This window comes from Schistocerca gregaria, chromosome 9, assembly GCF_023897955.1.
Source record: "Schistocerca gregaria isolate iqSchGreg1 chromosome 9, iqSchGreg1.2, whole genome shotgun sequence".
Classification (NCBI taxonomy): Eukaryota; Metazoa; Arthropoda; class Insecta; order Orthoptera; family Acrididae; genus Schistocerca; species Schistocerca gregaria.
In genome coordinates this window covers 142,395,329-142,411,881 of record NC_064928.1, presented here as the reverse complement: position 1 = coordinate 142,411,881, position 16,553 = coordinate 142,395,329, and the positions used below count along the sequence as shown (strand labels likewise).

At 40.5% G+C, this 16,553-nt stretch overlaps 1 protein-coding gene across 2 annotated transcripts in view; it reads left to right on the top strand.

The window, feature by feature from the left end:
* Positions 1 to 16,553, top strand: part of LOC126291907 (ESF1 homolog) — a 72,895-nt gene that overhangs the window by 54,070 nt on the left and 2,272 nt on the right. For both annotated transcript variants that reach the window (XM_049985639.1, XM_049985638.1), the window contains exon 10: positions 5,203 to 5,349. In XM_049985639.1, coding sequence (XP_049841596.1) covers positions 5,203 to 5,349 — 147 coding nt within the window. The remainder of the gene's footprint in view (positions 1 to 5,202; positions 5,350 to 16,553) is intronic.

Genomic DNA, 16,553 nt, shown 5'->3' with positions numbered 1-16,553 from the left:
CTTCAATGTATCTAAAGCAAACAGGGGCCGAAGACTTGTGTATCGCAGGGAAGCCCCCTCCAAGTGACCCGTGGTAAGGTTGGCATAGGAAGAAGCCATCCTGGTTCCCATGGCTTTACCCCTGATCTGTTTGTATGTCTGCCCCTCTTAGCTGAAGTACTTGTTGATAGGTATAAAGTTGATTAAGGTCAGGATTGATGTCATAGGTTTGGGAGCTGAGAAAATGCTCAGCAGCAGACAGACAATGTATATGGGATTGGGGGGGGGGGGGGGGTATTCACTCTCCTGCCACCACCTATACCAGCACTATAAATGACAAAATTGTAACTATCAAATGGAGAGCCACCTGTGAAATGACACACGTCTTATACCATCTCTAATGTAAACATTATTTGGCCTTTTACATCATCATCACTACCACCATGTTATCAGGATGTGAATGGGCATAGGCAGAGGGTGTATACTGGCATCACCCAATATCCTGTTGCAGAGAAATCCATTGGTGGGAACTGGCACTACAACATGTCCTTGATTCTCACCACCCACGTGTCCTTAATTTACATTAATTTCTTCAGTTTCAGCATTTCATCACAGGAACCATTCCTTTCTTTGCTCCCTTTTCTATATTCTTCATTTTCTGACCTGTCTATTTTTCGGCGTCCCTGTCCCAGCTTTATCACATACAATGCACTTAGCTTTTTGCTCTTATTAACTCGTGCATGAAGTTTTAGCAGTAATCTCTGTCTTGCATATTATCATATCTTCCACCTTTAAGCTCTCTGGTTTTCAGATCTTGTCTGATGCAGTCATCAGCAGTCTGTCTTTCCTTCTCATCCTGTCTGGTAAAGTCTCCCCTGGCCCGTTGTTCTGGGAAACTTTTCGAACTCTACCCCTTTTCCTAAACCTCGCCTGTCCTTTTTCCTTCACCCCTCTTCCTTCCTCTTCAACACTTCTTCCAGAAGAGGGAGCCACTGGCTTTGCAAGCTGTAATACCTTTTATATGTGTATTCTCCTGCCACTGCTTGGTGGGGAGTAGATTTTGTATCTATTCAATTACAATTACTGTAACTGTATTTTTTAGGCTTTGTCAGGTTGTAGCACATTGATTGTATTTCCTAGCTGTCAGACTGTCAAACCCCAGTTAATGCTCTTAATAGCTTCCTTCTTGAAATATTTGGACAATTACAATTGAGTTTTTAAGTTTCTGTTGACTGTATTTACAGTAAAGCGCTAAGCCACATTATGTAAGTTATTAGACCAGCACATTTTCTCTCTTTTGGCTCCCTAGTTCGGAACTGACAGAAATCTGGAAACTGCACACACTGCATATCAGCTATTGTGCAGTATTGTTTAAATTTCTACAAGCTAAAATTGTGTGGCGATCGAGATACAAACCCAGAACCTCACTTTCCTACAGAGGTAAGGTTACTGACCCTCACATCTTCATTTCTGCTAGTATCTCATCTCCTACTTTCCGAGCTTCACAGAAGTCTTCCTGGATAAGGATACTGCAGAGAAATGTCAAAAGGCTGACGTACGGGCGGTCTCAAGCTGGCCTGTTACGTGAATGACTGTACTCCACAGGCACTGCACTTAGGGCAGGGGCAGCCAAACAGCTCACACGTGTGCGGGACGTATGCAATATGGCCGTCTGGTGGGTAGCCTATACTACCTGCTCCTGCTCACATGTGCAGCTAGGGGTGGACAAGGGCACAGGTGCAGGTGCCCTCATTCCAGGGGCTACATTGGAATAGCCTGTTCTGAGGGGATTCTCTACAGAAGTACTAGTATTGCCAAATATGCCAGAGAGCTTCTGTTAAGTTTGGAAAGTGACAGTGGCTACATGGCAGAACTTAAACTGCGAGGTTGGCTTGTGGGTCATACCTAGATTGCTCTGTCGGTGAGAGCTTCATTTGCAGAAGTGAGGTTCTGTGTTAGAGTTCCAATTCGGCGCACAGTTTCAGCCTGTTGGACAGATACTGAGTCTTTCTACATCTACATCTACATCTACATCCATATTCATACTCCGCAAGCCACCTTACGGTGTGTGGTGGAGGGTACCTTGAGTACCTCTATCGGTTCTCCCTTCTATTCCAGTCTCGTATTGTTTGTGGAAAGAAGGATTGTCAGTACGCCTCTGTGTGGGCTCTAATCTCTCTGATTTTATCCTCATGGTCACTTCGCGAGATGTACGTGGGAGGAAGCAATATACTGCTTGGCTCCTCGGTGCAGGTATGTTCTCGAAACTTCAACAAAAGCCCTTACCGAGCAACTGAGTGTGTCTCCTGCAGAGTCTTCCACTGGAGTTTATCTATCATCTCCGTAACGCTTTCGCGATTACTAAATGATCCTATAACGAAGCGCGCTGCTCTCCGTTGGATCTTCTCTATCTCTTCTATTAACCCTATCTGGTACAGATCCCACACCGCTGAGCAGCACTCAAGCAGTGGGCGAACAAGCGTACTGTAACATACTTCCTTTGTTTTTGTATTGCACTTCCTTAGGATTCTTCCAGCGAATCTAAATCTGGCATCTGCTTTACCGACAATCAACTTTATATGATCATTCCATTTATATCACTCCTAATGCGTACTCCCAGATAATTTATGGAATTAACTGCTTCTAGTTGCTGACATGCTATATTTTAGCTAAATGATATGGGATCTTTCTTTCTATGTATTCACATCACATTACACTTGTCTACATTTAGATTCAATTGCCATCCCCTGCACCATGCGTCAATTTGCTGCAGATCCTCCTGCATTTCAGTACAATTTTCCATTGTTACAACCTCTAGATATACCACAGCATCATCCACAAAGAGCCTCAGTGAACTTCCGATGTCACCCACAAGGTCATTTATGTATATTGTGAATAGCAACGGTCCTACGACACTCCCCTGCTGCACACCTGAAATCACTCTTACTTCGGAAGACTTCTCTAAATTGAGAATGAGATGCTGCGTTCTGTTATCTAGGAACTCTTCAAGCCAATCACACAATTGGTCTGATAGCCCATATGCTCTTACTTAGTTTATTTCTTTTATTCTTTTGTTCTGTATATGAATTGTACTAGAAGACACAGTTTCACATACAGTTACATGAAACACTTAAACATTTGAAGAGTGAAAATGGAAAACATTCTATGTGGCAAATCAGATATTTGTCAGGAGAAAATATATATATATATATATATATATATTAAAAATAAAGATTCCAAGACTTACCAAGCGGGAAAGCGCCGGCAGACAGGCACATGAACAAAACACACAAACACACACACAGAATTACAAGCTTTCGCAACTGGCAGTTGCTTCGTCAGGAAGGAAGGACGAAGCAACTGCCAGTTGCGAAAGCTTGTAATTCTGTGTGTGTGTTTGTGTGTTTTGTTCATGTGCCTGTCTGCCGGCGCTTTCCCGCTTGGTAAGTCTTGGAATCTTTATTTTTAATATATTTTTCCCATGTGGAAGTTTCTTTCTGTTTTATATATATATATATATATATATATATATATATATATATATAAAGTCTGCTTGTGTCTGTGTATGTGCGGATGGATATATGTGTGTGTGTGTGTGTGCGAGTGTACACCTGTCCTTTTTTTCCCCTAAGGGAAGTCTTTCCGCTCCCGGGATTGGAATGACTCCTTACCCTCTCCCTTAAAACCCACATCCTTTCATTTTTCCCTCTCCTTCCCTCTTTCCTGACGAAGCAACTGCCAGTTGCGAAAGCTCGTAATTCTGTGTGTGTGTTTGTGTGTTTTGTTCATGTGCCTGTCTGCCGGCGCTTTCCCGCTTGGTAAGTCTTGGAATCTTTGTTTTTAATATATTTTTCCCATGTGGAATTTTCTTTCTGTTATATATATATATATATATAGGCACATGAACAAAACACACAAACACACACACAGAATTACGAGCTTTCGCAACTGGCAGTTGCTTCGTCAGGAAAGAGGGAAGGAGAGGGAAAAATGAAAGGGTGTGGGTTTTAAGGGAGAGGGTAAGGAGTCATTCCAATCCCGGGAGCGGAAAGACTTCCCTTAGGGGAAAAAAAGGACAGGTGTACACTCGCACACACACACATATCCATCTGCACATACACAGACACAAGCAGACATACATACATATATATATATATATATATATATATATATATATATATATATATATATATATATATATATATATATATATATATATATATATATAATCTGTTTGAACATAATTTTTTTTGTGCCTAAAAAACTAAGAAGGTATTCTGATACTACAGAATTGTGCTGCTTACTGCATCACCGCAAAAAATAAATACTATATTAAAAACATTCTAAGTGCCATTCAGGAAACAGATGGTTCTACATTGTCGATAAGAAATTTTTTACAAATTGATTCTTGTAAAGGAGAAAACAGCAACCAGCAACTGTTAATAATGCTATTTGAGTTCCCAAAGCATCTCCGTAACACTTATGTGTTGTTTGAATCTACTGGTAACAAATCTAGCAGGCCACCTCTGCATTGCTTCGATGTCGCTCTTCAGTTTGACCTGGTACAGATCCCAAACACTCGAGCAGTACTCAAGAATATCCTGCACTAGCATCCTATATGCGGTCTCTTTCCTAAAATTCTGCCAGTAAACGAAAGTCAACCATTAGCCTTCCCTACCACAGTTCTCACATTCCTGTTCCACCTCATATCGCTTTGTAACATTATGCCCAGGTATTTAAATGGTTTAACTGTGTCAGGCAGGACACTAATAATACTATATCTGAACATTACAGGTTTGATCTTCCTACTCATCCACATTAACTTAAATTTTTCCATATTTAGAGCTAGCTGCCATTCATCACACCAACTGGAAATTTTGTCTCGGTCGTCTTGTATCTTCCTACTGTCACTCAACTTTGAACCTTAATGTACACCGTAGTATCATCAGCAAACAACTGCAGTTTGTTATGCCTGTCTGAAACTGTAATGGGGAAACTTCTCGGACAGAAATGTTTCCATAACAACAAACATTATTTAAAAAAAATATGAAACAGAAAATTCCTTTCATAAAGTTTTATATAGAATAGTTTGTTACTACAGATGTAGCTGCCTTAATTTTAATATCGCACGGGAAGCTCTAACAGCTATTAGGAACTGGAGATAAGCTCTCCCCCCTTCCCTCCTCCAAATATCATTTCTCAGTTGGTATGTTTATTTTCCAGGTGAATGTAAATGATGAGAGGTTTTCTGCTCTGTTTTCATCCCACCACTACAACATCGACCCAACAGATCCTCATTACAAACAAACAAAAGGCATGGAAGCTCTGCGAAAAGCAAAACTGGAAAGGAGGCATCAAGCGGATGATGAGGTAAGTAATTTGTTTTCTGATATCATAGTACTAGTGCTTATATTGGCAAACAGTATAGTGCTATAAACAAAAAAGAGCTAGATAAGTACACCCCTCAGGTTTGGCTCCGGATAACATTGTGTAAAAGTGAAATCAGAGATTAATAAGGCCGAGAGAGCAAAGAAACAATAATACTTACTGAAGTAAAATGTCACATGCAAGTAAAATGAACTTCAGATTATATGTTACCCTGCAAAGCAAAATGAAGGCAATCCCATGGTGGCAGTATTGTCGTATTCATACCAGAGAAACAGGAAGAGCAAGTATTTAAAAGCATATACTTTTTACAGGTGGATTCTATTACATGCTGTGTATCTATACTTCGGTGCCCTGCATAGCGCAACAATTAAACAGTGTCCACCACTTGTATTTGACATTACTCCATGCACACTATCACAGTGGTAACATTTCTTCACAGTGTAGAGCCCGTGCAGCATACTGTGACCGGTAGATGTGTAGTCGGCAGGGCACGTGTGGGGAGAGCGTTAGTGGTGGGGGTTATGGGCAGGTGTTGTAGGGGAAATGCAAAGTGCTGGAGGGAAAGTGCCCCTCTAAACTGAAACTGAAGCCTACCCTCACATTTTTTTGTAAATATTAAGTGGTGCCACTGCGCCCACACTCACTTGCATGGTGACCATTCAAAAGATCTGTCACCTGTGCTTTGATTAATATCTAAAAAGAATTTCACCGAAATGGCAGTGATTTAATTTCGTTTTGCATGTTAACCATTTGTAACTTTCAGAAAAGCATCATGAGTGGTGAATTTAGAGCAATACCTACAATTTCTCTTGTTGCCATATTAAAACTTTTTTTTTTTTTGCCAAAACAAATTGGAGTTTACATAGTGTTGCCTCTCTGATATGTTGTACAGGTGCAATTGCGAGGGAATTTGTGACAGTGTTTTATTACATTTATTAAATGAGGAACTGAGGGAACCAGCACATCCTCGGCACAAAATAAACCTGCAATGACTTCACTTGTGTGTTCCAAAACCCATAGCATTTCTTGTTTCACCAGCTATTAATGGCCCCTAAAAATTATGTTTTTTCGTCGACTAATATGGTAGATAATGAAATTTTGTATAATAACCATATGTAAAATACTCTAGTCTTTGTGTGCTATCATTTGACATTTATACATTGCAACATATTGTGTAGCCCCTTTTCATTGCAACCTTTTTTGTAATTTTTGCAGTGTGTTACTTCTGTGTAGGTGTCACAATAACTATGACCATTAATGAAATGATGGGCAAATAGGCATGAACCTGACATATAAAGCTATGAGTAATGCAAAAATGAGTTCTTTACTGAATAGTTTGTGTAAAATCATTTGAGAAAGATTGCATGGTGTGCACTTCGATTCTGTCATTGTCAACAGGCCAAAAGGTGGCAAACACTGTCAGACTCCCCTTTCAAACAAACAAATGAACTCACCCAGCACTTTGGCCAAAAATTGGTCATTGCGCATTCCCTACCTCGTCCTGCACAAACCCCATGTTTCAGCTGAGCAAACCACTATCTGCTTTATGTGTGAAATTCAATTTTTTTATAGTCTTTTTTTTAAAGTGTCATCTCATTCACAGGTGATGACTCTTTTATTAACACTGTTTCTACAATATCCCACTGACAGGATAGTTTTCCTCAGCTTTTCTGTTACCCATAAAATCCAGCTTTGTGTGCGAAAAGTTGTGATGTGTCAAGGCTGGTATTCCTTTGTATTGTTCATTCTTTTTGCTGTTGCAGTCTTCAGTCCGAAAACTGGTTCGATGCAGCTCTGCACACTAATGTATCCTGCACCAGCCTCTTCATCTCTGCATAATTACTGCAGCCCACATCCCTTTGAACCTACTTACTCCATTCATTCTTCGGTTTGTTTGAGGACTTCGTCACCAGGTGTTCAATGTACCCATCTAATCTTCAGCTTTCTTCTTTAACACCACATTTCAAATGCTTCTCATTTGAACTGATTAATGCCCACTTTTCTGTTCCACACAAGACTACACTCCAGGCAGACACGTTCAGAAAAAATTTCTAACACATAAAGTATATTAAATCTTAATTAATTCCTTTTCTAATATCACATAAATTGATGCCTATCAACACATTTGTTCATATTGTTAATGGGGTATTTATAGTGTGCACTTTGGGATAGATACTCAAATCCTATCCCACTTCACACAGTACCCCTCCTTCCATAATATGCTGCTGTTGACTTAATAATCTTTAACATTTTGCTACTATGTTCTGTCACCACTGTCACTTCTCTCTCCTCCTTTCTGTCAATAAACTGAATTATGTTGATAATGAGCTGGCATGGCCACCTGTGTTGTCATTTTTTTGCTATCACTTTACTAGGTTGCACTGTGAGGCAAAAATGCCCATTACTTAAATGGGAGCATAGCTGTCCCTAGTCAGGTGACCAGCTTAGGTCCCGTTATGATTGGGTCTACGGTTAACTTTGTCAAGTAATACGCTAAAGTGCACAAATAGCATATATTCTTTAATCTAGAAGTAACATTACAAGTGTGAGCAGATGAACACTAGTTATAATTTGTTGTGACTGTTTCTACCTATTGATGTATTGCTTGACTTGTTTCACAACCTTAAATGCTCTCTGTCACCAATGGGTTCATGGAATACAATGGGTGAACAAATGAGCTGTGTGGGGAAAGTCCTTACATTCTGCAGTGCTTGCATTGTGTGCCAACACTGTGCATGAAGCTTTGCAGTTCCTCACACTGTGGTCATATTGCCTGGGGAGTATCCATTCATCACTGGCTACTACCCACTTCTTCCACTGGTTCCACCAACAAACATCACTGTTGTAACAGCAGGCATCGTATGAGCAAGAATGTCCTTGTGTGGTAATTTGACCGCAGCATAAGATGGGCATAGAAGTCAGCTCATCAAATCATTGCACTCTTTGTGAACTCGCTCACATGCTACTATTGTGCGCTTTGTTACTGAGGAGGCACACTGGCACTCGCTTTTTATATTTTCAATTTGTTTGACAGCTCCTCACTGAGACGGCACTGGAGACCCTATCTCAGTGATATGTCTCTACATTCTCAAAATCTCTGAAAATATTTCTTAACCTTAAACCTGTTGAGTGCATAGACATTGCTATTAACTAAACATTCCTTCAGCCAGTTCTGCTCCTGGAAACGTGTGTGCACAGCATCCCAATATAATCCTGTTGCACTGAGCACTGTGCCTTACTTATGTTTATGTGCTTCTTGTATGCTCACATATAAGACTGTGTTCTATAGTTATGAGACTGTACTATTCTGTACTAAATTTAGTTTTATTGTGGACCTCTTCATGTGGAAGCAGAATAAAACTGGGTTATTGTTACTTCTGGTATTGCCTCTGTACAGCATTACAACAGTTAATCATTGCTTTTGCTTTCTTGTGGTGATATTTCCATAGAAACTTCCATCCCCTAAGACACTCTTCTTTATATCTAACCAAGAAGTGAAATATCAATGTAGATAGTGTTTGCTTTACATTTTTTTTAACAGAAAGAAATATCTGTGTAAAAATTTTCATCCCCTATTTCACTCCCTCAGGGGATGAATTTCCAAAAGAAGTGAAACATGTCTCTTTTTATCTCTAACAGAGAAGCCAAATGCAAATTTTCATCCCCCTTTCATTCCTTTAGGGGGTTGAACTTGCAAAAACATTAAAACAAGTATTTTTTATTTGTAACCAAAAAGTCAGATACCAATTTCCAGAGATGTATCTTAAATAATGCTTTAGTAGACCTTTAATAATTTATATTCAAAAAACTTTTTGGCCACTATTTTACCTCCTTAGTGGTTGAATTTACAAAAAAGCTGAAATATAAATATATATTTTATTTCTGACTTGGAAATCAAATACCAGTTTTTGTAGTTCGCCTCAATAGCGACATATTTTCAAAAAGTGTTTTGTCCCCTATTTTACCCCTGTAGGAGTGAAATTGTTTCCCAGTACAAAATTAAACTATGTTAAATATACTACAAAAAAGATACTATTCATTTTTTTTCTCTAGGTGTAATAGTTTCTGCAAAGCAGGGGATGAAAAAATTATAGATTATTAAAAATATTGTTTTAACAGTGTGAAGTTAATGCTTATCTTTAAAGAAAGTGGGTTAAAAACAATTGTTCAATGTGTGTACCATGTCGAAGTGTGGTAGATTCATATTAAGGGATGAATTGTTTTCTGGGGATGAAACAGGACGGAGAGTAAAAGCACGAGGGAAGGTAGTTCACTGGATTGCGGTCATACAGTTCTGCCCTTCATAGGTCTGGAAACTGAAGATTGAGCAGGTGATTGCACACACTATCTACCCCACTACAGCACAGGAAGCAGCTACAGGGTGTTTCATAAAGTTTACTGACACTATGCAGTGCATCTCATGAATCAGTGATGGTGCAGCGAAGAGGCATGCCTGAGAGGTGTTTATTTTAAACAAAGTGCATTAACACTACATGGGATACAGATATGACTTACTAATAATGCTAATGCGAGAGATGCTTTTGGGCAGAACCTGTGTAAATCTCTGCACACTGTTCTACTTTGCTAGTGGGGAAACAGATTCTTAGTCATCCTATTTGGCAGCTGTAGTGTTCTTCCAGTAAAGGTGACTTCTGCCATTACAAGCACTGCTCGCTTCTTATTTTGCATACTGACTGTAGCTTCTCAGCATTTTCTGTCCATTTGTCTTATGCGAGTGGACAAAATAACATCTCAGGGCTAGTGTTTATACAGTGGAGCTATTTTCACTTTATTAAATGAGTACTTACTTGCAGTTGTTAAGTGAGCTTATGTAAAAATGCTCAACAACTGGAGTTGTCAACCATGCTGAAAAGCCTGTACCAAATGTGAAATGCTATCAGTATGTATTTAACAATGTCAGTTTTATTGTCCCCACTATCACTGGCTGGAATACTTTTTACTGCGTGAGGGATTTCAGATGCATCACCCCAGTTCCATGTCTTCTAACATCTGAAGAGATTAAAAGTTTGCCTCTGCAAGAGACATTGGTCACCCAACTATTATGGAACTTCATATATTTCAGCATAAATCAAGAAATGCGTTACAGCAAATTACTGTTCTACACTTGAACATGATCAGTCCCATTCCATCAGACATATTCACACCCATTCCGCAGATGTGTGCTCAGTGTCACCACTCAGTGCAGCCCACTCTAAAAGTGCAAGCAGTTCCTGAATGGAACAGATTTATTCAGTCCATCATCAGTAACACAATTAATGGTGTGGAACGGCATTAACTTTCTGGTCGCTCGTTAATTCTCCACCGAGTGACAGCACAATTACAAAGCTTTGCAATATAATGTCAAAAACATCTGCAAGCTACCACATTTGCCAGTCCATTCCCTTTTGCACAAACACTAGTAAGGTCACTGGCAACATCACATATATTTAACACTTCACAGCCGTTGTTTTCAAGAACATATTTTACTTAACAACTGCAACTACTGCTAATAAGTACTAGCTTAATAAAATGAAAATAACATCGCTGTATAAACAAGTACTCGGTGAAGTTCCAAGGTGGTATAGTTTTTCTAATAATTTCCGGGTATGCAGCCGGATCCCGTCGACATTCTGCCACGATATTTCGGCCCAGAGACGTCCGGCCATCATCAGGTGAGTACACAACTACTGAAGAGCCCAGGTGCAGTTGCGGTATTTATACCGATTCTCGCGCACGTGTTGACATGCACGGCATAGCCGAGTTGTACGTGCTGCCCTCGGTGGTGAAAGTAAAAGATCATCTAGTCATTGAGTATCGAATGACGCTGCCTATTCCGCTGTGAATGTATAATTTTAATAACAGGATTCCAAGTTTTATCCAGTTGAAAGCCGTTGTCACGATTCATAAGATTATCGGCAAGACGTATTTCCACTGATTCCTTGATTACGGAATCCCAAAATCCGGAAACCGGAGCTAAAATTTTTGTTCCATTGTATTCCATTGAATGTCCCAATGAAATACAGTGCTCTGCTACTGCCGATTTTGACGGTTGCCGCAGACGGGTGTATCTTTCATGTTCTGTACATCGTTCATGGACAGTTCTTGTCGTCTGGCCAATATATGCAGAGCCACATTCACAGGGAATTTTGTAGACGCCTGCTTTCTTCAGTTGTAAATCGTCTTTAACGGATCCAACCAGGGCCCGGTTCTTTGCTGGTGGACGGAAGATAACCTTGATTTTATTCTTCTTCAGTAGTCGGCCTATTTTCGACGACACATTCCCGGCGTATGGAAGAAACGCAGTTGATTTAAAGTCGTCATCAGCGTCCTGAGTGCGCTGCTTCTTGTTATGACAGTTGCGCATGGCCTTTCTTATTTGGCGTGAAGTGTAGCCATTCTCTTTAAAAACCTTCTCCAAGTGTTCTAATTCTGCGTGGAGGTTTTCATCGTCCGATATTACATGCGCTCGATGTATTAAGGTACTGAGAACACCGGCTGTTTGTGCTGGGTGGTGGCAGCTTGATGCCTGGAGATACAGATCTGTGTGAGTCGGTTTCCTGTACACAGAATGTCCTAATGACCCATCATTTTTACGGCATACTAGCACGTCTAGAAATGGTAAAGTGCCATCTTTTTCAATCTCCATCGTGAATTTGATGTTCTCATGTAAAGAGTTTAAATGATGAAGGAATTTCTCCAGTTCCTGTCTGCCATGAGGCCATACAACAAAAGTATCATCTACGTACCGCCAGAAGACCGTAGGCTTTAAGACAGCAGACTCAAGTGCTTTCTCCTCAAAGTCCTCCATAAACGATTAGCTACCACAGGGGACAAAGGGCTCCCCATGGCGACGCCGTCTGTTTGTTCAAAGAATTCGTCATTGAATAGAAAGTACGTTGAGGAGAGTATATGTTCAAACAAGGCCGTCATTTCTGCACTGAATAAGTTACCAATAAGATGTAACGATTCCATTAAAGGCACTTTGGTAAACAGTGAGACCACATCAAAGCTGACTAATAAATCCGAGCTGCTAAGCTTAACTTCCTTCAAGCGACTGACAAAATCCTCGGAATTACGTATATGGTGGCAACACTTACCCACATACGGCTTTAGTAGTGAGGCCAGATATTTTGCTGTAGAATAGGTGGCAGCACCAATATTACTCACTATTAATCGTAGTGGGGCACCATCCTTGTGTATCTTGGGAAGACCGTAGAGTCTTGGTGGTACTGCATTGTGTGGTCTCAATCTCTTGATAATTTGTTCAGGTAGAGAACAGTCCTTCAAAAGGGTAGCAGTTTTCCTTGAAATTCGGCTTGTTGGGTCCTTTTCAATTCTGCGGTACGTGGAATCATTTAGCTGACAATATATCTTCTCGTTGTAGGCTTCCCTTGTCAGAAGAACTGTGGCGTTACCCTTATCCGCAGGCAGTTTGTCTGTAAACTGAAAACGGAGCAGCACTCATGGTATAAAAAGTTTCCTTTTCTGGACGAACACTATGACTGTCCTACAGGATGACTAAGAATCAGTTTCCTCTTTCCCAGAGTAGAGCAGTGTGCAAGGATTTATGTAGATCCTGTTCATATGCGTTGCTCGCATTAATATTTTAGCAGGTCATATCTGTTTCCGTGTAATGTTAATGCACTTTATTTTCCACAAACAACCCCTGGGCACGTCTTCATATAGGGTGCTGCTGAGGGCGGTATAACTTAGTGAACCACCCTGTTGTTGCTTTTTGTGGTGTGGTAGCACAGACAGAATTTCCAGTCATCTGCTCGACTTCAGATTGCAGACCTATAAAGGAGGGAATTACATGACCACAATCCGGCAACCTACCCTTGCCTCTCATCCACTCCCGCGCATCTCCACCCTCTTACACCTCGAGAAAACAATTTATCCCTCAACACAGCTCTATTGCGCTTAGCCGTGGTACATACATTTAATGTCTGTTCACAATCCACTTTTAACAGTAAACATTAATTTCGAACCATTAAAGTGCTGTTTTTAATAATCTTTGATTTTTTCCATTCCTCACAACGTGCAAACTATTAGTCCTATAGAAAATATGAATACTAGTCTTCATTGTAGTAAATTCAGTGTATTTTAATTTTGTGCTCTGAAACATTGTTGCTAGAAGCTGTGGTTTTCAAGAATAAAAAAAAAAAAAAATGATTTTAAATATGTTGTTTATTGCAGTGGGTCAGTGTGCACATACTATTTGTTCACTGTGTCTGTCAGTCAAACTGACTTCGTAATTTTTTAATAACAACACATGTCCAAGAATATTAACAACTCTGATGCTACATGTTGACCTGTTCAGTCTTTCAATGTTCTTAGTGGCTAACTAGTCTTCACACTGGCTAGATTATCCAGCTAAGGCCATAAATTTAAGAGAGTTTTGTGAACTGTTCCACCCATACTGATCGGGTCATATCGCAGTCGCCTCTTCTTAAGAAATACTTTATCGTAACAGGCTCTTGTTTAATATGACTAGTGGGCAGTAATTGCATAACTATTGTAGATAAATGTGCTCATAATCTCAAGCAGTAGTGTATTTTCCGCAGCTCAGCATATAGTTGTTATATTCCATTGCTAAAACAACCAGTGATATTAGCATGCACAACCAATCAGTGATGGGTGCAAGTAGTAACTAAGATCTCTGAGCTAACATTACATCAACGTCAGAAAATTACAACTTTTCCATTTTGAAAACTAGATAACTTAAAGAGCATGTAATAGCCTTACAAGATTGATTGTTAATTTTAATACTGCCTCCAAAACCCAAAGTAACTTTTTTGTAAAGCCCCCGTAGGCAAGTTTGTAAACCCCCATCGCTACGCTGCGGAGGCAGAGTTGCCACGGTTGCAGTAGGCTGAGTTTGAGAGGTCGTGAAACGGCTTCTGGTGCAGGACACTGCTAAGATGATTTCTCCCTGCCACTATTAGGCAGCTGTGCCCCAGCGTCAGGTAACAGGATAGGAGAACAAAGGTTGTATAATACTCCGACAAATTAGTTACAAAGTAACACAAATGAGTTAAAAAGGTTTACTTATCTTTGTGGTTTGTTGAATGATTAAGTCTGCAACACTGCATATAACATAATATATAAAAAAAATGGCCACAATGGATAGGGGCTAACAATTGTAGATAAACTTCACATTACCAATCAAATACAATTTATAACAAATGTCTGTCCACTTCTAAGAGTTCGCTGAGCAATGTTCCCCGTCTGATTCAGGCCTGTACAACTGTCTGTAACCGAGTGGGCGAGAGCTGCTCTTCTATCTTCTGAGTAGGCTTCCGTCTGTCGTCGTCCGATCGTCGGCGAATTGTACTTGGCCGGCAATCAAGTGAGGTGAAGTCGATATCTTCATCCGCAGTACTGCCTGTAGCGCTGGCGGAACTCGCACAAGGGGCGAGTCTCTGAGGCACTAGCGCCAGCTGGCATCTTTCGTTCCTGTGGTGCTTTTGTCCCGGCTGTGTCTCGTTCAGACGACACGGCCCACTTTACCGAAAATTGTCAGTCTTGAACATATAATCCACTTCACTTTTTCTCAACTTCACTAAATGAGTGATTCAACTGCTATGTAACATGATCTGGATAAAATTTAACATGATAAGCATCTAGCACAAACACTCTTGCAGAATAACTTCTCAGTACAGGTTTTAAATATTCGTTAATTGCCAGTGAAGAAAACCAGGCAACAACTTTTTTGTACATGAATTAAGATCATACAAACCTTTTCACATTCTTTTCCTTCTCCAACAGAATGTATTTTTAATGTTAATGCATAGTACTGCCCCCATTGGTGAGGATAGGATTCCCAAGCCCAGCTGCTGCACATGTGGAGAGGTACATCATCTAGTGATGTTACATGTTCGACATTCGTCATCCAAATTTGGTGTGTTTCCCAACATTTGCAGCCACACGTGTCTTCTGTTCATTTACTTGTCTCAGTTTGTGTGGTGATTCTACAGGTGAAAATAAACTGAAAATGTCCTACGAATATGTGTCCGATTTTCAGTCATTACAGACTGGAGCTGGTTGAAGACTACACAATACTTGGATGATTATGAAGACAAATGTGAATGTTAGTTACCAAAATGCTGCATTAGTGCTGTAGTGGATAGCATAGTGGTGAGACAAATGATTGAGCCATTCTACATGACACGTTCAAAACATTCTACAATCTCGCACGGCACTCGACAGTATATCAGAAGGTATGTCGTGTTCCCCATCGAATGTCGTCTCAGCAGGTTTTAATTTGGGCAACGGCGTCATTGGTGATGCGAGCGACAAGTTTACATGCGTATCCACCTGTGTAGCTTGCACGTTCCCCTTCGAGCAGCCCCAGGACCGTGTTCCAGATTAACACAGTGTTCAAAAAACCCAGGGAAATACTCTGTCACAGGGGGTTCACTGATCAGGGAAGCGTCTCTGGTATTCTGTCATAGCTGCACGGGCACTGCCATTACAGTGCCAGTACATGAGCAACGTGTCCGCATATTCTATATGGGTGAACATAGCAGCATGCCAAATTTTGGCATACTACAGATGTGTTCACAATTAGGTGATGGCTTGCTGTACTCTCGGCTCACTTACTTTGACAGCACCAAGTTAGTGTACAAAATGGACATTTATGGATATGTGCTGTACGATATTTTAAACTTTTAATATGTGCCACACTGTAACATACTGTTGAAATTAACTGCAGAACAATAACTGTTTAGCAGCTTTGTGGTTAATTACATACACAGCCTGACAAAAAGTGAAGCACCCAGTAGACACTTCCGATGTCAGTGTAAGTTCCTACACATACATACTGTCAAGGGTGTGTAAATGATTTGCAGGTACAATTCTCTGGGACAGGTAGGAAAGTCATCATGGAGCATTAGTGTTGGTTGTGTTTAGTGTTGTTATCAGACTCAGTACAGTACGTAAGAGGTGTAAACGGTGTCAGATACCAAGTGATATCTGCAAAAGATGATGAAGAGTCGCGTACTCGTGTGAGACAGTACATTGCTCCCTGACAAGAGTCTGAAAAGGGGGGGTCGTAGTGGATCTCCACTTTGCCGGCTGGTCGAATCTTGCAATATTCACATTTGTAGGACATTTGGATGCGACAGTGGCCCAATATTGGACTGCACGGGTAAGTTAGGGCAGGCGAGGTTCCGGTCGAGCCCATT